At 42.3% G+C, this 16,432-nt stretch overlaps 1 protein-coding gene across 1 annotated transcript in view; it reads left to right on the plus strand.

Moving 5' to 3' along the window:
• Nucleotides 1-16,432, plus strand: part of PTPRS (protein tyrosine phosphatase receptor type S) — a 366,190-nt gene that overhangs the window by 331,076 nt on the left and 18,682 nt on the right. The window contains exons 28-30 of the mRNA XM_083179390.1: nucleotides 9,498-9,617; nucleotides 9,693-9,847; nucleotides 12,638-12,923. Coding sequence (XP_083035516.1) covers nucleotides 9,498-9,617; nucleotides 9,693-9,847; nucleotides 12,638-12,923 — 561 coding nt within the window. The remainder of the gene's footprint in view (nucleotides 1-9,497; nucleotides 9,618-9,692; nucleotides 9,848-12,637; nucleotides 12,924-16,432) is intronic.

Raw genomic sequence — 16,432 nt, forward strand, 5'->3', positions numbered from 1 at the left:
ATTTGGGAACAGATAACGGCAGAGATTAATGAAGTAGCGCCACAAGTTCGTGAGACGGACCATGTGAAGAAGAGGCAAGTTGTTTTGTGATACATGTGCCCAGTAATAGCCAAGTAATGATTTAATTGATGCTTAGATGGATTTTGCAAATGGCCCGTGAGGTTGTTACGATACACAGACATTATTGACATGTTATTTCGTTGAGAGTTAGAGTAGGGTGATTGTGAATGTGTATTGTAACGGTTGATATCATAGTTGCATGTAATATTATCTATTGGACATTAATCACATGTCGTAATATGTAGCACAGAGCAATGGCTGCAACAGCTAACATCTGGAGTGACATGTATTAATATGTCAACTTACATTGCAGGTGGCAGGACTTCAAAGCCAACCTGAAGAGGAAGATGACCAAGCGGTGGGAACACAGCCAGACATCTGGGGCCGGGCCCATGCCATCAGGGCTAGAGCTCACCCCCCTGGAGTTGATGGCCGAGAGCTGTATATCAGTTGAGGAGATCAGGGGGGTGAGCACGATGGATAGCGAGGCCCCAGCTGAAGTGTTTGCGTCTTTTATTGAAGGTAAATATTGCTCATGCCATAAACTTGTGCAAGTAATTATCTTAGAATGTGTCCTAATTTTGTTTATCTTTTTCCACAGACACCCCACCGCTTGGTGACGACTCTGCTCAGGAGGTGGAGGAGTCCGTGCCACCTGGCCCCAGGGGTAGGCCTGTGCAGCAGCAGCCATCGGACCAAGCCGATTTGGCCGCCTTGGCCAACATGCTTGGGGACATCAACCAGCAGGGAGAGTTGGCATCAGAACGGATGCATAGGACCGAGGAGATCCTGGCGAGCTTGGTCAGCACCCAGCAGGCCATCGCTGCGAGCATGCAGGCCATGGCTGAGTCACATCAGGCCATGGCTGCAAGTGCTCAGGTGCTGGCCGAGCAAGCCACCCGCCAAAATGATCTCCTCCTCCACCATAATGAGCTTATGGTGGAGCTGGTTACCAGCAACAGGGTCCTAATGTCATCCGTTTCTGGTGCATTGCCACCGGCAACATTCCCTGCTGGCAGGAGGGGTAGACCAGCCAACCCCTCAACATCATCTGCTCCACCTGCCCCAGCATCTGCCCGTGCCAGAAGAGCTGCTGCACAGGCCAAGGAGCCTACCAAGGCCAAACGTGGTCTCAAATGAACTTGTGGCTGCATTAATCTCCACCGTTATGTGGTCCCAAATCTTCCATTGTGCTGTGTGTGTCAGCTTCTTGTGTCCAATCACGTGCTGAGGGTAACCAGATGAGCCCTTGCTTCATATGTCCTTTTTGGTGCCCCTGTTGCCCTCTTTTGCCTGCCATTACTGTCAGCTGTACTTGAAGTGATGGCCATGGTACTATCTTGTGAAGTCCCCGGTTGTGTTCCAAATGATTCTGCTGATGGTGCATATGAGCCAGCTGCAGGTTGGCCTGCTGCAGAAGGGCCAGGTGTAGGTTGCCCTGCTGTAGAATGGTCAGGTGCAGGTTGGCCTGCTGTAGAAGGGCCAGCAGCCTCCTCATTTCCCACTGGCTGCATGTGCAGTGGCACATAGGAGGTGCTGGAGTCCATCTGTGTGCAATTATATTTGTTTTGTATTATTATTTATTTTGGGACATTCCTGCCATGTTGTTTATTTTTGGGATTTTGTATTTTTTGGTCATTGCATCACAGTGGCATTGACTGTGACATGTATAGAAATAAATTTGTTTACTTTACCAAAAATGTGTGGTTTCATGAGTACATGTCGAATACACATGTGTATTGATAGTATTAATATTCAGTCATGTCCATTGTTAGCAGTTTTTAAGTGTCTGACAAGTACAGCATATGTGGGGGATTAGTAAGGTTTCCTTGAAGCAGCAATGGTTTCAATTAAAGCACTGACAAGCGGCCTATTAGTGAGTAATGAGTAAAGGAGTAGGTTCTATTGGGTTCAGGTGTTAATGCTTGTAGTCATTAGGCGTACGTTCGCCTACCGCATGAACGAGTGGTGTCCGCAAAGCAATAGTACACTTGTGGACACCGCACATTTCTGCCCTTTTTGATCGCGTGCATTCGGAGTGGTATCCGAATGTACGCCCTCCAACATCAGTGTACTCCCCCGTGTCCGCCCATGTTTCCGCCCCATTTTGCCCACTTTGAAACTACGCCCATGTGTCATTCCGCATGACGCCCATAATACGCCCATATTTCCCGACTGATTGCGGGGAACAGTTTTGGACGGGATTTGGCCGAACAGGTACGGAGTCAAGGCGTGGCACATGCGCGTTGCGTTCTCCACGCATGCGCAGACGCCGTAAAGACGCGATCCGAAAGTATGCGGTAAAGTACGCGTCAATCAGAATAAGGGCCAGTGTGAGAGTGCCAGGGTGCACCTCTCTGTGAGCAGCGATGATATTAATGGGGCTGCCTGGCTTGGGCATGTAAGGACAATAGGGCCATCTTACGGGTGCTGCCGTACTCTGTTCACACAGCATATGTGCTATTTGCCGGGCACTGCCAGCACCACCATAGTTTCTGCCCTGATTTATCTCATACTTGGCTTCCCTCAAAGTAATTAGAACAACACTAGTAAACACTAAAGGAGAGAGGAGAGAAGTCACCCGTGACCCCCCCCCCCCCTTGAACCAACTGGGAACCTACCGGGTGGTAGGACTGCATATGATACACCTCATGTAGTCATTTTGCATACAATGTCTCATATGCAAGCCAAGCCTGCCTGAAAGGCTTGGTGGCGTGATAAATCTATAGTGCAGCAAGTGTGATGCTGACGGGAACACGCAGCGGGTATGATGTTATTCATATGCCATTTGGTCACTTTTATCCGATTTGCTGCCGGGGGGTGGGGGTGGCTAGATCTGCAGTGGCTGCTGGTACTGAGCTGGGAGCAAAGCAAAATAACTAGTAAATTTGCTCCTCGAAAAACCATGCAATAGGTGCAAATGGTTAACTTTTAAGGTACTAGACTCTAGAGTTCTAATGCACCAGATAGTGGGAAAAACACAACAGACTTTAAAACAAGGGATGCAGAGAGCATGGCTGATTGAGTGATTTTTGCTCAGGGTGGCTTTAGATATTTGCAGTTCCAGATAAAGGTCCTGATGGGCCTGGAGCTGAAATTTATAAGGGGCCTATTGTGTGCCACTGCAGGGTCTTTGACTACTGATATGTGGGTGTGGTCTGTGCCATGGGATGTGGCTAGCATCATCGAGGGCTTATCTACCCACCTTCCTTCACCCACCTCAATCTCCCTACCCTCTTTACTAATATGAAGTATACACTACCTGTTATATTATTAAACACTGAATAAAACAACAAAACTATGGCTTGTTAATAAAAATAAAAAAGTAATGTTATTAAAGTTAGTAATACTTTAGAAAAAAAGGCCCCAAATTTAGATTTTATCTTTTTTTTTTTGTACAATTTTTGTCTCTATATTTACTGTATATCGACAAATGCAGTCTAGCAGTCCTCATTATTTGACCAACATGCTTTGGCGCCATCCAATAAATCAAACAGCTTGTGAAAATGGTGGCGTAATTCAAAGTCTCTCAATCAGGCAGACATAATAAAAGAATAAAGTAACCAAGGTTACAATTGAGCGCCTTATGTGAGGAGTTTATCCAGTAGCAGCTACTCTGAATGTGTGGGTACTCATTCCTCACAAGAAACAGAAAAAATGATTGTAATATGCAGATGTGGGATACCCATATGCATGCAAAGCAAAATATATAAAAACAAATTTGTTTTACCATACAAGGTGTACATTGTCTGTTAGAGGGACTGCAACTTACCAGCTAACTGATTGCTGAATACTAACAAGGAAGAGTGCTTCCGGACTCGATCATTACAAAGGGGCACCCATCTTCTTCCAGCTTGTGGCGACCAGTTCGGTAACTATACAAACCTCTGGAGACCACCCCTTTACCTCCATATTTACAATGAACATGTATGGCAATACCACCTGCCCCCAGGCAAACTAGGAACAAGCGGTTCATACAATAGTTTGGGCAGCATCACTTATTGTTTGTATCAATGTGCCAATTGTTTTTATATCTTTTAATATCTTCATTAACCCCTTCCCGACACAGCCTGTTTTTGCCTTCCTGACAGAGGCCTTTTTTTCAAATCTGACAGGTATCACTTAAGTGGGGATAACTTTTTTTTGCTTTTACTTATCCCAGTGATTTTGAGATTGTTTTCCCGTGACACATTGTACTTTAAATTAGTGATAAATTTTGGTCGATACAGTTTTTTTTTTTTTTTGTGAAAAATACCAAAATGTCGTAAAAAAATGGAACATTTTGCTATTTGCAAAATGTAAAATTTTCTGCTTGTGAGACAAATAATCATACCACTCAAAATAGTTAATAACTAACATAAACCATATCTAAACTTTATTATAACATCATTATTTCAACCTCCTTTAATTTTTTTGGACACTAGGGGGCAGCAGAGTCTAAATTTTACACATCACACAGTTTAACGCTGCTTTTGGCTGTTCACGTTTGAACAGCCAATCGCAGCGATCGCCCATGACGGGGGGCATCGCTGCCCCCCCTGGGCAATGAGGGAGGATGTCTGCTGTCAGGGACAGCAGACATCGTCCCTCTGTTACCGCGTCTGTAGACGCGGTGACAATTCAAAGGCATGACGTACATTTATGCCATGTGTCGGGAAGTACATCCCGACCATGACGTAAATGTACGTCAAATGTCGGGAAGGGGTTAAATTACATAATAAAAGACACAGGGCCAGATTGATCAAGTTTCAAAAAGTGATAAAGTGGAGAGTGATACACAACCAACTCCTACCTGTCATTTTCCACACCCAGCCTGTAACATGGTAGTTAGGAGCTGATCTAGGTTGGGATTTCTAGGAACACTCAGGTTGTGGTCAGTCATACAAAGAGGGACAAAACACTGCATTTCTTAGTGCAAACATTATCTTATATAAAAGTGAGATATGAATAAAATGGACTATATACTGCGTTACTCCGTACCATTATGTGGCCTTCCACTGCCACAAGGAATAACGTGTGAACATGAAGTCGCTCTCAGATTTCAGCAGCCAACCTCCATATTTACCTCAAAGAATGGAAAAGTGGTCTACATAGGGCAGTATTCAATGAGGCTGATTCGCCATGTTTTTATGGCGATTTTGTGCTGTAAGGCAAATTTCTGACTGAAACGGTGAATCACCCTATTCAATGACCAGATGGCGAATACATTTCAAGATTTTTTTCGCCATTATTCACCGCTATCTTTTTATGGTGAAGTGAAATGTGAACTTTTAAAATAAAGTGTTTTGTTTTTTACATTTGGTGTCAAAAAATCAGGAATTTTATTCTGAGCAGGGGCATGCTATTTTTATTCATGTGCTGTAAGCACATGAATATATATTTAATTTAAAAAAAAAAAAAAAAATATATATATATATATATATATATTTTTTACACGAGCAGCCAGCAGGGGGCCGGGAGCCGAGCCGCTCATTAGATATTCATATATTCACTGCACCCGATCATTACATATGCATGATCGGGTGTAGTGAATATACCCGGTCCCCTGCTGGCACCCCCGGGGGGCAGCCTGTGCTGCCTGGCACCCGGGGAGCCCACCTCCCCCCCACAAACGTTCTGGGGCAGGCAGGGAGACTTCCATCTCCCTGCCTGCCGCCGTCCGCTGCCTGGCACCCGGGGAGCCCACCTCCCCCCCCCACAAACGTTCTGGGGCAGGCAGGGAGACTTCCATCTCCCTGCCTGCCGCCGTCCTCAGGCTCCCTGCGGCATCGCCGCAGGAGTTAAAATTCGCCAGTCAGGGGCATTGGGCCCCTGACTCGTTGAATACTGGAGCCGGCGAGGCTCCAGAACGCGGCGGGCAGTGGTGAATGTGCAGCGAATCCTAAAGAGGATTCGCTGCACATCGTCAGTATTCTCATTGAATTCTGCCCATAGTGTAAAACAGATTTTATTCTAACATAAAATGCAAACAGACACTTTGAAAAGGGGGAAGTATCGTGATTGGCCTTTAATCATTGGCTATTTGTCAGCATAATGTTGGTTGTTAGTAGGATCATATTCTGCCAGTAGTGATCTAAGGTTCTTATTAGGCTCCTCCTGGGTGGGATTAACCGACAAAACCGACTTTCTATTTCTATCTACAGCTGGGTCTAAAACTATATTAAAATCTCCCAATAACAACAAAGTCCCCTAACATGTTTTTAAAGTAACCTCCAATAGTTTATGACAAAAGTTAACTGTTTGCTGTGACGTTAGATGCATAACAGGCACCATGGTGACCTCTACATTCTCCAGCAAACCCACCAGGATTAAATAGTGGCCCTCTGGATCTGCCACGTGCTCAAGTAAGGAAAATGTACAGCATTGTGTCATGAGGATGACAACTCCAGCCTTTTTAACAGGACCATTCCCCATGGAACAGTATTTGAATTTTGCATTGCTAAAGAGTGGTAGTTCTGACTTTTTAAAGTCGGTCTCCTGAACCGCAACAAATTGTGCCCTAAGCGTGGAAATATATTTCAAAGCTACCCTTCTGTTGTGAGGGGAATTCAGCCCCTTCACATTCATAGATACAATGTTAACCATAATCAATGTACAGTGGGATAAGTAGCATGAACATTAATCAACAAACAAATTGCACAGTCACATTCTCCTGGTTTCTAGAACAAATCATAAAAAGGGGGAGGATAATGAGCAAGAAAAAGAAAAACATTAGGGAAAGGGAATGTGGGGAAATGGAAATGTCCCTTTCCGGGGACACAACGAGGTACCATGCCATGGTGTACGCTAATTATCTGCCCACTTGCCACCCGATGACCTCTAAACACCATAAATTGACATGTATAAGGGAGGAGAGGAAAGAGAACACAAAAAGAAAGGAACATTAATTCTGTACTGAACTAAATATCTCCTACTGCGGGGAGATCAATAAGCAAGTAAAAAAAACACAAAAAAACGATGTAAATGTAGTACACAGTAGTGTTTACATATCACCCTATTGAGTCCATAACATACTAAACACATGTAAATATTTATGACAGGTAAGGCAAACTGCTCGCATAGTGATAAATAGAAATAGTGCTGGAAAAGGATATTTAACGTTTCGGACCCACCACGACCCAGTCCTGCTGCAGGCTGTGTCCAGGAAAGACATTCGCAGATGAAGTTCCGGAAATGTTCCATTTAGAAAAGAGTCGCATGCCACCTTCCAACAACAGCCATCGTGGAGTCATCACGTGTAATCAGTAGTTTAGTAGGGAAGCCCCATCTATACTGGATATTTTCCTTACATAAGATAGAAGTAACTGGGAAAATGGAGTATCTCTTCGATAGAGTAATCGGAGACAAGTTCCCGAACACTTGGAGAGAGCCTAGGGCCATGGAAGTGTCCCCCACAGGTCTGACAGCTTTCAATATTGCCTCCTTAATATTAGTAGTGCATTTGCATCAACACATCTCTTTAGGCGCCATCCGCTCATAGGTGTGCGCACATTAAGTGTTAGGGGTGCACAGGCACCCCCTAATGCTGTGCCCCACCCTTATGAACACCTCTGCTGCTATACCAGCAATACCCTTAACCAAAGACTTTTGCTTTTTAGAACTGTATTCCATTTAAAGAAGCGCCCATCAATCAATTATATGTGTGTTTGCATTGTTAATTGAACTAGACCATTGTCATATCACTAAATACCTGTGTCATCCATATATGTTTATGACTGTATTTGCATGTACTGTTACATATAATTAGTAGATTACAACTGAAATAAGCAGGAGATTTTGGTGTGGCTGAGAGACTTTTTATATTATAGCGAGTGCCAATAGATGATGTAAGACACGCCTGATTGGCGGTGTTAGACACGCCCAATAGGTGGAGCTATGCACACTCCTTTTACTGTGCACCCCCTAATAAGATGTGCTGCGCACGCCTATGCATCCGCTGCATTTCTAGACTTAAAAAGTCTGTGTAATTGGTTGATCAGGAGATCTGTTGTGTGTGCGGATGGGAGGAGCTTATTGAATAAATCAACTGCAAGGTCATTGAGTTGGAATTTTAAATGTTTTTGGGAAAACCTTGAAGTTTAATATTTTGTAGCCTCGACCAATCTTCCAAGTCCGTCACTTTATCTCTAAGAGTGTTCATCTCAGCCCGTAGAGAGTCATGGGAGAAAATCAAATCATTATAGGAGCCCACTACTTTGTCCATTTTGTTCTCTAGATGATCTGTTCATCCCCCGAGGTTGTCTATTGCCTGTTGGCAGGATTGGAGAGTGGATTGAAACTCCACTGCTACTTCTGATTTAAATTGCTGTAACAGGAGTTTCATTGACCCCACTGTGAGCGCATGCGAGTCACTCAGTAGATCCAAAGTTGGGATCTCCTGGACGTCAGCCCATGACCCAGGAGTGGACGAATGAACCTATGTAGCTGGACCCAGTGCTAACACACTGTCAGATTTTGGCTTAGAAGATTGAGACGAGGGCTTTAAGAAGGTCCAATTGTAAAGCGCAACGGAATATGCTGCGCTATATAAGAAATTGTAAATGGGCGTGTGCCCCCTATCACTCTACTGAAAGGCTGTAGTGATCAACCGCTAATACTGTAACCTGCCAGCGAACATACTCCTGTGCACACACTCAGCACTCCTTGTGTGCACTGCAGGCTGTTTCCAAAATGGCCGATGCACGGGGAAAAGGAGAGAAACTCCTGGAGCTCCATGCTCCCAGAAAGGTACTGAGGACACCAGCACTGGGGCAGCACAACCAGAGAGGGTGAGTGGCACCTCTGCTTACCTCTCGATGTGGGTGCGGGCTATCCGGCTGCTCCTGGGTCCCATTTTTCACCGCGATCTGTCGCAGAGTTCAGCCATCAGCTATATCTGTAAAGATTTAAGACTGTGGTGCTGATGACACAATTCACAACATAGGAGGAGAGTCACTGGTGTAGTTATATATTAATATAGCATTATTTTCCCTCTTTTCTCAGTGATTTCAATGGGACACTGTGGCCATTTTTAAGTAGTTTTTTTGTCTCCAATTCTGATGTGGGACTTTTTATCATATACAGATTAATATTAAGTAAAAATAGAAAAATGGCCAGTTCCACATACAGTATAAAAGATAGGTGTGAGCACAGGCGGTGCATGGCAGTGCACTCCCGTCACCAGGGCCAGATTTTTTCTTACTGCTGTCTTGTTGCTGCCGGCACTGTGCCTGTCACAGTGTCTAACAGGCAGCAGTGACAGAGGTATAGGGGCTACTGGCGGCAGAGAGGACAGAGCTACCTGCGCAGAAGGAGATCCAAGGAAGCAGAGGTGGTGTTACCTGGGGCATTATGTATATGGCACTATGGTTAACAATACATATATGGCACTTCACACAAAAAAAAGTGAAAACCAGAGATCACAGTTAAAAATGACAAATACTTGGTTTGTTTTCCAGATAAAATGTGACCAATATTGGCCGGGTCGAGGTGCAGACACATACGGAATGATTCAAGTGACACTATTAGATACTATTGAATTGGCAACTTTTTGTGTTCGGACCTTCTCTCTACATAAGGTATGTGTAACTTAAAACAGTGAACACTTTTATACTTTTCAATGGGCTGACTAATATGAACATTTCTTTTTTCAGAATGGTTCTAGTGAAAAGAGAGAAGTACGACAGTTTCAGTTTACAGCATGGCCAGACCATGGGGTTCCTGAGTATCCAACCCCATTTTTAGCATTTCTCAGAAGAGTAAAAACATGTAACCCTCCAGACGCTGGACCAATTGTTGTGCACTGCAGGTAAAAGCGCAAAAACATACATTGTTGACTGAGCGAAGATGTGTTTCAATTCCAGTGTGCTGCTGCTTAACTCACGGACACTCAGGCCTTTTAAAAAACAACCATATAAACACAAAGAAAGCAGCGCTATTGAAATTGAAACAAATTATATATAATAACTTAAATTTACACAATTTAAATATGACAATATATACCGGCCGGCATTGAACCATAAGAGTAATAAATATAATAATACCAATTATATAATAACTCCCAGTTTCCACACAGTATTTTAAAACATATTCTCAAAGCAGGAAAAAGCATATATTCATAGGTTTAAGCTCTTTCACAGCTGGTATTTGTTAACCAAAAGTTGATCACGGTTAGTGGCAAAGCAGAAAAGTCAGTGATGTTAGAAAGCTTTACATATAGTCATTTTATTTTGTACTGGAAACTGTTTCAGACTGCTTTATAAGAGGTCAGCTCTCTCACCGCTGACCATAGGTGTGCGCACATTAAATGTTAGGGGTGCACAGGCACCCCCAAATGCTGTGCCCACCCTTATGAGCACCTCCTTCTTTACGAAAGACTTTTGCTTTTTAGAACTGTATTTAGTTGAAAGAAGCGCCTATCAATTATGTGTGTTTTGCATTATTAATTATACTAGACCATTGTCATATCACTACATACCCACATCATCCATACATGTTTTTTACTTTATTTGCATGTACTGTTACACAGTAATTAGAAGATTAAAACTGAAATAGGCAGGAGATTACGGTGTGGCTGAGAGACAGTTTATATTGTAGTGAGCGCCAATAGATGATGGTCGACACACCTGATTGGTGGTGTTTGACAAATCCAATGGGCGGTATTAGACATGCACAATAGGCGGTGCTAGGCATACCCCTTTGACGGTGCACCCCCTAATAAAATGTGCTGTGCACGCCTATGCCACTGACACTTAAGAACACACAGGGTGAGTGCTCACTTGTGGTTAAAAGTAATTAATTGGAAGCATGATACTAAATATACTTAGTCTGCTTTCCATTGCTCTGTCTGTTTAGAGAGTTTGAACAAGTGCACGTCCTGCCAATAGCATGCACATGTGTATTCCTGGCTGCTGGTGCTTCCTATCAAGGCAGCCTTATCTGGAAGGAACTGACTGGATCTTTGTTGGTAGCTCACAGCCGGCACGTAAGGGTCTCTTATTAAGCCTAAAGACAAATCAGCTGCTTCTTCAGAATGAATTGTCATATTTAAATAGTGTAATTTTTAAGTTATTAAATACAATTTGTGTCAATTTCAATTGCGCAACACTGCAGGTAAAAACAGAGGAAATCCTTGCTCTTCCATTTTGGGAGCAGATTAAGTTAACACGTGGTCATTTCACATTTATGCGCACTTCCGCTTAATGCACAATTTAAATGGAATTGCTTAACCCAGTGGTTGCATGGTCATTTTGTATGATGTTAGTTTTGGAAAAAATTGGGGAATCCAGCCTGTAACCCACAAAAGTGAAAACATGTATTGGATAACAGTATAGAAGCACACAAGGCAAAACTTTTATTGGTTAACAGTATAGAAGTCTAAAAATGGCCAAAATCAAAGTATTTGGGCATCTGAAAAGGTGTCAGATTAATGATTTTTACAATTTTTGCACCATTGAAAAAATATTAGAAAATACCCATTTTTGCAAATTGAAAAAACCTTTTAACTCCCACTGGCACACCTAAAAATGCCTACAGTACATTATTTATTAATTATTCTGCATTTTGCAAAATGTCACCCCAACAATGACATATCTTTATTGGTCAAAAAAATGTAATTTTAACCTTCTATGTGCCTATGGAGCATTAACGTGGCTTAATTTTTGTGGCTTATTGAATACCAAAAACCCAGGGATTTAAATTTTCTTTTAACTGTACTGTATTCATCCCTATTGTGGCAAATTTAATTCCTGGCAAACTCAGAGGATCTGTAAAAGCTTCTCTTCTGCCTGTGGTTTACCTGTCAATCTGGATGGGGGGAGGTGGAATCTGGAGTATGGTATGTATGGCCTCTGTGGGCCATTTGTATGAACAATTCCAGATAATGATCAGTGACTAGGGAGTATGTCTGAAAATAAGTGACAGCGTTGTAAACCTTCATCTGTGAAAGTCGCAAAAAATATAATTACAGCACTAATGTCAAGTCTGACAGAAAACCGACTATAGGAAATTAAACATAATATTAGGCCTTCCGTTGCTTTTGCAATGTATTTTTTGTATTGGCTTTATTATCCAAACTTGCACTAGCCACTGATCACATTTAATTGTTGCATTTAAATGGAAAAGGAGGGACTAAGCAGTACATATGAAAGGGACATTGTCGTGGATACCATCTTATCTTTTATTAATGATTTGAAGTTAGTGTGGGATAGGATTTAGTCACATCAGCTATAAAATTACTGATCTTTCTAATGTTACAGAACAGCCATATTATATTTACTGGTTTGGTCTTTTTACATTGGTGGCAAACAACTCGCAGCATAGCAGGACATATGCTGTGCATACACTACTGCTATGCATTGAAGTAAATGGGATTTGCTGCCCAATCATTCTAATGGGAGTCATTTGCACATGGCATGCTACAAGGCATATGCATTGTGATATGCATTGTGATCATGCTACAGTGGGCTGCTAAGCACGTGCTGTAACATTACACCACTGTACATGTAAGACCTGTATCTATATCACTGTACATTTGCTGCATACTGTAAATTGTCACCTTTATTTATTACGTGCATGTGTTGGACAATCTTTCTTCTAGTGCTGGAGTTGGGCGAACTGGCTGTTTTATTGTTATCGATGCAATGCTCGAGAGAATAAAGCATGAGAAAACTGTCGATATTTATGGTCATGTGACACTAATGCGCTCACAGCGAAATTATATGGTACAGACTGAAGATCAGTACAGCTTTATACACGATGCCTTGTTCGAAGCTGTGGCATGTGGAAATACAGAAGTTCCAGCAAGGAATCTGTACACATATATCCAGAAGTTAGCCCAGATTGAAGCTGGAGAACATGTAATAGGCATGGAGTTAGAGTTTAAGGTAAGAAGCATATAATACCATTCATTTTCTTTTTCTTTTTTGGATCTATGACAATTCATGTAATAATACAATGTACTGTAGGGTAACAATGTTTTTTAATCACAATGTATATACTGTAGATATAAAACAAATCCTTAATGCATTTGATAACGGATATTTCCGCAATTGTTGATGAAATTCAGAGTTGTAGTAGTAGATCATGCCTATGATGAATATTGTAGTGTCATCAGGTCTCCTTACAGTTCAACCTATAGGTATATAGCAAAGGATATCCATGTAATCTACCTTGTACTATTACCTTAATAGTAATTCCATTGTCAAATCAACTAATGGTTTTAGATGGTTCACTATCTATGTGCCGTCTGATATTTCTGTGTCCACTTCCTCTTTTCGCCCACTAACCAGGAATCACATAAACTGGATTGAAACAAAGCCTGGTTCTTTATTTGTAGCAGGTAGACTGCATACAAATGCAACACATAGGCTTCACAATTATAATGAGGAGCAGATAGTGGAATCTACAGGCTCAAGATTTGGAGTGCGAGCAATAGAGCCAAATAGAATTCACTTTAGAGATACAAAACAGGCTTTGCGATATCAAAAAATAAAATAAAAAAAATTGACCAGGCCCAGATGGGATTCATCCTGTGGTTTTAATGTCAATAAGGAAAGAGATAGTAAAGCCACTGCATTACAATTTTATCAAATTAATTTCATCTGGTATGGTGCCATGGGACTGGAGAATAGCAGATGTAGTACCAATATTCAAAAAGGGAAAAGAGATGACCCAGCAAACTTTAGACCTGTAAGCTTAACATCAATTGTGGGGAAATTATTTTAGGGAATTTTAAGAGAAGATCCAGGAATATTTAGAGAGGCGTAGTATATTCAGTGGTAACCAGTATGGGTTTGTAAACATTAATTCATGCCAAACTAGCCTAATAGGCTTTTATGAGGAGGTCAGCAAGAACTTAGATATTGGGAATGCATAGTCTACCTGGATTTGGCAAAGGACTTTGATACTGTACCACACAAGAGGTTGATTAATAAAATGGAGAATGTGAGACTAGAGGTAATAATCTGTAGCTGGGTGAGAAACTGGCTGCAGGATAGAAAACAGAGAGTGGTGGTAAGTGGAAAATGTTACAGTTAAATACCAGTACTTAGTTTGGTACCATAGGGATCAGTGCTTGGGCCTCTTCTATTTAACTTTTTCATTAATGATATAGAAGAGTGAACACTCAGCAATTTATCCATCATGTAACAAAACTGTATTGGGTGATTAGTACGGTAAAGGATGTTTCCACATTACAGAGGGATTTAAATAAACTAGATGGGTGATAAAATGGAAAATTTGGTTCAATGTGGACAAACGTAAGGTTATGCATCTCACTAGACATAATAAAAATGTACTACATATAATTTAAATGTGGGAAAAATTGTAGTAGTCCAAATTAACAACAAACTGTAGTGCTCAGTGTCAGGTAGCAGCAAATTACTAGGGGGAGGGGCCCTACCTGCACACCCTGGACATATGAGGTGCTACCTGCTGAGACCTGTAGTGCAGCAAGCAGGAGGAGGAGTTTGCATGTGCACACTAAATATAAATGCTAGACCTTTTAATATCATTGCTATATTGCATTTCTGAGGTTATTAGCATAATGATGGCCATTATTATCAGCTTGTCTACCACGTCCAGGTCACCTCAATAGGACAAGTCCCTAACTCTTCTCTGAGACAGGTCCAGGGCACAGGCCCCCCAGGCCAGCCCAGCAGAACCACCCCATGGCATCACATTAGTGTGAAATTGAAGTGATGTTAATAAGGATAGGAAACATTATATGTGATAAGACTTACCTAGGTAAGAGGTAATAATAAATGTGGAGGGTGCTACATATATACTAAATGGCAGCAGCAAATTACTAGCCTGTATAAAAAGAGGAATGGAAGCTAGAGACGTCAATGTTATCACATCACTGTACAGGACACTTTGTAGACCCCATTTAGAATTTGGAGTGCAATTCTGAGCTCCACACTACAGAAAAAGACATCATAGATCTGGACAAATTCCAGAGAAGGGCAACTAAGCTAATAAAAGGGATAGAGGCTTTAAGCTATGAGGACAGACTAGCCAAATTAGAATGTTTATGCTAGAAAAGAGACATTTAAGGTGAGACATGCTCAACCTGTACATATATATTAGGGCCATTACAATGATCTGTCAGGCAGCCTATTTACTTTGAAATCAGATAATAGGACACAAGGGCATGCACTTAGATTGGAGGAGAAAAGGTTTAGTCCACTTAGAAGGAAGGTCTCTTTATACAGTCAGGGCAGTACAATTATGGAACTCTCCTCCAGATGAGGTGGTGTCTTTTTTTTTACCTAAACTACTGTAACTATGTAACATGCATTGATGCACTTGAGCAGATTTTTCCACTGGCTATACCAATTCTCCCAAAAGGCACAGATGAAGGGGGGGGGGGGGTGTACCAGGGGATCCCAAATTCTAGCCAGGGTGCTGAGAATTCCTTACAATACCACTTGACTGCTTCATAAATGCCTGGCCAAAGAACCTTAACTGTATGCATTGGAGAGTTTTATGTGCAGCTCCCAATACCAACTGAGTTTTTGGGGAACTAATAACTGATCTACTCTCTCTTTCCCTTGTAAAGTGGCAACATGATGTAACAAATTATTTTTCAATACAAAATATGGTACACCCTCTGTCGGCAAAGCATTGTCCATCTTAACATTAACCACTTTCACAGCTTCAAAGGCATGTGTTAGATGCTACAGTATCATCCTGTTGGCCTTGCCCAAAGTCCTTTTGTGATATTTTCTCTCGGTCTCTGTTTCCTGGGATGGTTCAGTGGCTGCAATAGGTCTCCTGGATGCCAAGCTTCAGTAGTCTCTGGTCTCTGGCTCCTTTGACACCTCAGCTGCTGACTGTTAATGTCATGCCATGTAACCACTTCTTGCAGCAATAGGAAGTCATGGCCCAGGATTAGCGGATAAGGTGATCTTAAAGTCACTGCAGCTACCACCTTTAAGAGCTGGCCTTGGACTGTCAAGGGTAAGTATACCCGGGGGCATGACTCAACATCGCCATGGATACACAACACCCTGACAGGAGGCAGGACATGGTCAACTCCTGAGGAACCATTTTGTAAGAGACAATGGTAAGCTCAACACCAGGGTCAACTAGGGCCCAAATCCCAGCCTTCCAGCTGTACCATGATACAGAACAGGGTGGACTCCTTGTATATGATTCCAGCAGCCATGCTGACCATCGGCCGAGCTGGTTTCCCCGCACTGCAATCCATCGACTGTCCCTGTTTTGGGCAGTCCAGCCGTACATGACCAGGCTTGCCGCATTCAAAGCACACAGTGGATGGCAGGGCCTTTGTCTTGACAACCTGAATCTGGGTTCTGGGCTTTGGTATTGGCACAACTCCTGGGCTGGCTTTATTCAGTTTCCCAAGGATCGGGTGTTGCTCAATCACTAC

This window comes from Crinia signifera, chromosome 1 (assembly GCF_055691185.1).
Source record: "Crinia signifera chromosome 1, ASM5569118v1, whole genome shotgun sequence".
Taxonomy (NCBI): Eukaryota; Metazoa; Chordata; class Amphibia; order Anura; family Myobatrachidae; genus Crinia; species Crinia signifera.